The 6,072-nt window shown below is 57.4% G+C and overlaps 1 protein-coding gene across 1 annotated transcript; it reads right to left on the bottom strand.

The window, feature by feature from the left end:
• Positions 1-1,720: 1,720 nt before the first annotated feature.
• On the bottom strand, positions 1,721-3,739 carry Irf2bp1 (interferon regulatory factor 2 binding protein 1). The gene has a single exon (XM_034521117.2). The coding sequence runs from the start codon at positions 3,601-3,603 to the stop codon at positions 1,849-1,851; it is 1,755 nt and encodes a 584-aa protein (XP_034377008.1). The 5' UTR covers positions 3,604-3,739; the 3' UTR covers positions 1,721-1,848.
• Between the last annotated feature and the right edge of the window lie 2,333 nt (positions 3,740-6,072).

Raw genomic sequence — 6,072 nt, 5'->3', positions numbered from 1 at the left:
GTCTCTGCTGCATATTTCTTAGTCTTTCTGCCCATATTCTGGTCCCCAAATCCTTCCACCCTAACAACACCTGGGCACTGGGGGAAGGGGAACTGACCCAGGCCACCCCCCAACACCCACACAGGTCAGGCTGTCTGTTCTGTTAATAGTTAACCCAACCTCTATCTAAAATACACAGCAGCCAGGCTGGGGGTGACTCCCCTGCCCCCCGCCCTCAGCTACCAGCTGCTCTTAAAGGACCAGGTGTCTTCCACAGCTGTGAGCCCTTCCTGGAGCATGGTGTCCAGGTGTGAGGAGGCCTCTGTCCCTGAGGATTTAGGGGGGGAGATGGTGCATGGGTCTGCAGCCCCGATCAGTCAGGGAGACTTCTGAAAGAGGGGTGGTGCTGGAGAGAGCGCCACCCCCGCTCCTGTTTATCACCTGGTGTATTTAATCAGGGATCGTTTTTCCCAGCCCTGCCCTGAGCCTAGGCTGGTAGTGCCGGGGTTGAGTTGCCTGAGCAAGTACATGCTCACTACTGGGGTGGGGGAAATATTACTGAGGGTCCTGCAGATAGCCGGGGCGACATGTGCCTTCAGGTGAATGAGGGGCACACAGGTAGTGAGGAGAAACTGGAAAGGAGATCAGGAACACCCTTGGGTCTCAGAGCCGAATGCCCTGGCCCTCACCGAACATGCACTTGGCTCAGCAGTCTATCCCTTCCTGGAATCTCCATGTCAGGGTCTCAAGTGAGGACCCGAACATGGTTCCTGGGGCCACCCCCTCCTTTTAACCCCTGTTTTGCCATACCCTGCCTAGGCCCCAGACCCCGCCCCATGACGCCAGTGAGCAGGAAATCCTGGTTAATGATCAGTCACCCAGGACAGGTGCGGGACAAGGCCGTGCACACATCAGAAGCAGCCGCAGCAGCTGGGAGCCTTTTACTTAGCTCCTAGGTGTTCTAGGGTGATAGCCACTGTCCCCAGATGAAGAGCATGAGCCCAGCTCAGGTTTCTCAGGTGTGTCCATCTCCTGGGCACTCTATGAAGCAAGAAGGCATCACCCTGCTTTCACAGACGTTTACCCAAGGTTAAACTTACTCTTCCCATGGACAGTTCCCCTAGAAATATCTTCAAGTAAACTACTTCTAGCAAGCCCCCCACTTCCTTTCCCTCCTCTGACATCTCTGCATTCGGAGTGCCAACGGTAGCGCAAACCTATTCCCGCAGTCTGTTTGTGATCGCCGTGCAGGAGCCGAACCCTGTCAGAATCTCAGTACCATCGTCTGCAAAACCAGCCTCGACTACACCTTTTAATCAGAGCACAGCAAATGTACACGACAAACAGCCGCCCACTGGACAAAAGGCACCACCTAGTGGTCACAACGCAGAAGTCCTCTCTCTCGCAGGACAAGTCCAATCCCGAAGGGGGCGCAGCATCTCATAAAACTAAAGGGACCAAGAAGGGGGAAAAAAAACCAACCCATCTCTCAGTTTATTGAAGGAGGAAAAGGGTTGGAGAGGGGGGGCAATAAAATGCTTTTGCTTCGTTTATAAAGAGCGAGTTCTCAGGAGATCCCTTCTCAAGGACAAGCGGGGTACCTCTCCCCCAACTACCAACAGCAGGAAAGCCAAGCCAAGAAAGGAGAAAGAAATTGGAGGGGCCCAGGAACTCCAAACACCGGCTCTGACAGGAGCCACAGCTCTCTCCCCCCACCCACAACGTATCTACCCCAGGGGACCGATCTGGGCAGAGGAAAAGGGTATATACAGAGGTTAGGGTGGTACTGGGTGGGGTGGGGAATAATTTATCCGCAGTTGCGGTGGATGGTTAATGGGGAGGGGAAAGTGGCCTGATGGCAGTGGCAGACTAGGGGTCCCTTTCTTTCTTGACCTTGATGTCACCAGCAAGAATAGTAGCAATCTCGCCCTGCATGAAGGCCCAAGGGACAGAGGAACCCACCAGTGGACATTTGTCTCCACTGGGGCAGTACACCTCTCCGGCTGGACCCTGTGCCTTAATGAACTCTCTGGAGCAAGGAAAGCAGAACTTGTGTCCGGGTACCGAGGGACACTGAACGAAGTGGGTGTCTTCCAGCCTTTCTCTGCACAGGGTACAGCACAAGGGGGCTCCAGGGGTCGCCCCTGTGCCGCTACCACCCCCGCTGACAGCTTCAGCCCCCGTCGTGGGACTGACTTCTGCCTCTCCATTGCGTGCCACCAGACGATGCTGGGTTGGTGGCTGGGTCGTAGAGGAAGCTGCAGGGCTAGCACCCCCTGTGCGGACAGAGCCTCCACCCCCACCAGGGTCCTTGGGTGAGTGGCCCAGAGCCTCAGCCACATTCTTGAGGGCAGCAATCGGTGAGGGCACACCAGGGGTCTCTGTTGAGTATGGACCGCCTGGTGCCACCCAGTGCCGCTGTTGCTGCTCCTCCGTGGTCATCTTCCCAGCTGTCTCGCCCTCGGGCTCAGGGGATGCCTTGCGACGGCGTGGAGTGGGCGCCAGGTTCCGGGATGGGGCTCTCGGTGGTGGGCCACACAGAGCAGCAGGGGCCGGTTCTGGGTACTGCTGGGGCAGGGCCTCTGCAGGAGCAGGCTCTCGGAAGCTTCGGACCCCATCCGTAAGCAGCTCTCCCAACTGGCGCCATTCCCCTGAGCCGTGGCGGCGTTCATATTCGAGGTACTTGAAGCCCGATGAGGCCAGGGCCTTCCCCGGCTCTCGAAGAGCATCATGAAACATCTGGCGAGCCACTGCAAGAACCCCCGCGTACACATTGCCAGAACCACAGGGGTATTCGGTGAAGAGCTTCAGCTCGAACTCATAGCCAGGTGGGCGGGCAGTGGCATCAAAGGCGAACACCCGTCCCACCAACCCGTGGTCCTTCTTGAATCGGACATTGAAAGGGGCACAGGCGGACAGCGCCAATAGCTGTTCCCTTACAGCCTTGGGACGCCCATGCCACTCCTCCGCCCGGCCCCGCATGGCCTCGTTCAGTTCTGCCAAACAATCGGCATTCCTCTGCTGCTTCTCCTTCTCGAAATCGGAGCCGAAAAGTGGGCGAGCAGGGCTTAAGCCAGGTGCCAGCGTCAGAGCTCGGCCTCCGAGGCCAGACACTGCAGCTGCCAGCAGCCCGGGGGGCATCAAGCTGGGGATGGAGCCAAGCAAAGCCCTGCGTGCCCCTTCCGCCACGGCCTCCTCGCGGCCCAGCCCGTTGGCCAAGCGGGACCCCAGGGTATACTCCAAAGCCGGCGAAGGCAGCGCCAGGCGGCTGGATGAAGTAGCCCTATCATAGCGGTCCGGGCCTGAGACGCTACCTCCGGTCCCCGATGGCTGCGCCTGGGCCTGCGGGGGTGGCAACTGGGAGCCCTGGGAGCCCGTGGAGGCCAGGTCCTTGGAGGTCGGATGCTTGAGAGCCGGGGGTCCCGGCGAGCGGCCCTCGGGGAGCACGTGGCTGCGCTTGAGCTGGCGGGCGGCGTCGATGAGCAGCTCGATGCGGTCCGCGCCCTCGAAATTCACGCACCCGCGGCACACGGCCTCGCTGAAGTCCCACACCATGGCCCATGGCATCTTGGGCAGGTCGCACAGGTAGCACCACTGGCGGCGGGACGCTTGCACGGACGCCATGGCGCCCCCCGGAGCGCCGCCAGGTGCCCCCGCTATGCACCCGCCGCCCACGTTCGCTCCGCCGTGCCCGGGGACAGGCAGGCGCGCGAGCCGCTCAGTCCGGCCTCCGGCTCGGCCTCCCCGCCGGATTCAGGCCCGGCCCCCCTTCCCCGCCCCCTGGGCCTCAGCCTTTTTTTTTTTTTTTTTTTTTTTTTTTCCTCACTCCCGCCTCCGGTGGAAAAGGCAAGCCACGAGCACGCACGTCGGCGCCCCCGTCCGGTCCGCGCCGTGAGCCGAGATGCACAGCTCTAGCTCCTCGATGGGCCTCGGGCGCCGCCGCCCCAGGCTCCCGCCGCTCCGCTCGCGCCGCCGACGCCGCTGCAACGGCCGCCGTCGCCTCCACCTCCTTCTTCTGCCCCAGAGGCCGCTTCGCAGGGAAAGTTACATAACGCGCGGGCAAAGCCTTCTGGGAAATGTAGTCCCGTCGGGGCTGCTTCTTAAAGGGGACTGGGCAGAAAGCAGGGGCGGGAAAAGAGGGCGCGCGCTGGTCGCTGTGTGCTTAATTCCCACTGTGCCTCGCCAAGAAGCCGGGGTTCGCACACAGGGTCCAGGAAATGGGTAATGGTTTCATAAATGCTCGGGGTGGACAAGTTGCTGGGCATGCAATTTTCCCCCTTCTTTCTTGAGACTTGCATTTATTCTTTAACTCAGGATGGCCTAGAAAGCTAGCCTGTGTATCCTAGGATGGCCTCAAATTTGCTGCAATCTCCCTGCTTCGGCCTCCTTGGTGGGTTTACAAGTCCGAGACCATACCCAGAAGGCGGAAAGCAGTTTGTGCTCTGACTTGCTGAGCAGTTTTAGAAAAGAGTCTTGCCCTCTCTTAGAATCCCGCCCCTTCAAGAAGGGCCAATAACGGGTTAGGAAGGAAGAACCTTTTTGGGATGGGGCGGAGAGGCTCTGATTGGACGGTTTCAAGGGGATGGTTTCAGGCGACTCTTGGAGAGTGGTGTCTACTTAGCAGTGTGCCCCCCCCCCCCGTGTCTTAGGTACTAGCCTCAAGGGCAGCCCTGGGGCTACAGGATGAGAAGACTGTAGGCTTCTGAGCCAGGCGTCTGCTTTAGTTTCCTCATCTGCTAAAGAACGTTCGCTGAGCCTTCCAATTCTGCTCCAGCTGTGCACGCACTTTGGTCTCTAAAGGGTTACACAGTTGGCGTCTCAGTACACCTCTCAATTTCACTACAATTCCCAAAATGCTCTGCGAGATAGACGCACTGACGTACTTCCTCTGCCTGGAAGCTTTGGGGGGAGGCCCTCCCGATTCTTGCACACACACCCCCCCCCCTTGCTAACAGGGAATTTCGCCCCCTCCCCCGCTGGGGGTTGGGATAGGGAGCTCTTATTACTCTTAGTGAGGAAGCCAAGAGATTGCTGGGAAGGGCCAAACCTCCGAGTGCTTGATGGCCTGGTGGGCCCAATCTGGCTCTGGGTACTCCATGTTTTCTCTTACAGATTTTTTGGGGGGCGGGAAGGGGGGCAAGAAGCGACGTATGTCTCCAGGTCCTAGCTCACATCAGCTCTTTCCCTCACTCGGCCTGGGGCCCCGCTGGTGCTCTCAGTTTTTTTTTTTGTTTTTCTGAATGTCTTCTTTGCATTCTTCCAGGTTTCCTCTTCGCGGAGGCTTGGCGGTTTTCTCACCCCCACCCCAGAGTAGTCACAACAGCCCTGGCTTTCTATTTCAGCGTTACAATTTTACCTACCACCTGCATTACTATTTTAACACTTCTCCCTTAAACAAATTTCCTATTTTTGTCGTTTCCTGGGAGATACTATGTTCACAACCATTGGTTTCGTGTACTACTGTTTATTTACTTTCTCTTGCTTATACGTGGTGCTGGGATGGAATCCAGGGCCTTATGCTAAGTGCTCTACCGCTGAGATGTATTACCAGCCTGTGTTTTTTATTTTGAAACTAGACCTTACTAGGTGGCCCAGGCTGACTGGCCTGAGGCTCTGGATCCTCCTTCCTCAACCTCCTGGGGGCTGAGATTTCAAAAATACATTAACCCTGCCTGGGTTATTTAGCCTTGAACTCACAGCAAGGCTCCCTAGTACTGGAACCTCAAGTGTGAGCCGGGATGCTTTGCTAAAGCTCTTTAAGGCTGTAAAAGCCTATTTCTTGTCTGACCCTCAGGCAGCTGTCGTCCTCACCTCAATTAACTGCTCTCCTAACAGACCTAGATAAACTCTAAGGAAACCTGATTTGTAATGGTCTTTGGAGTTTGTTTGTTAATACAGGCTATCAGGCTGCTGAAATAGCTGGGATTACAACCTTCAGTGTGTGCCTCTGCACCAGAGTTAGTTAAGGCTTTTAGTGGGAAAATCACCTGCCTCAGGTTCAGGAGGCACGTCGTCTGGAGGGTGTGGCCTACCAGGGGAGGGGTGGGGCAGACCTAAGTGCTAGACGCCCAAGGCCTGTCTCAGAGCCTCAAG

The sequence above is a fragment of the Arvicanthis niloticus genome, chromosome 1, assembly GCF_011762505.2.
Source record: "Arvicanthis niloticus isolate mArvNil1 chromosome 1, mArvNil1.pat.X, whole genome shotgun sequence".
In the NCBI taxonomy this organism is placed as follows: domain Eukaryota; kingdom Metazoa; phylum Chordata; class Mammalia; order Rodentia; family Muridae; genus Arvicanthis; species Arvicanthis niloticus.
Note: the sequence above shows the minus strand (reverse complement) of the source record. Positions and strands in the feature narration are given on the sequence as shown.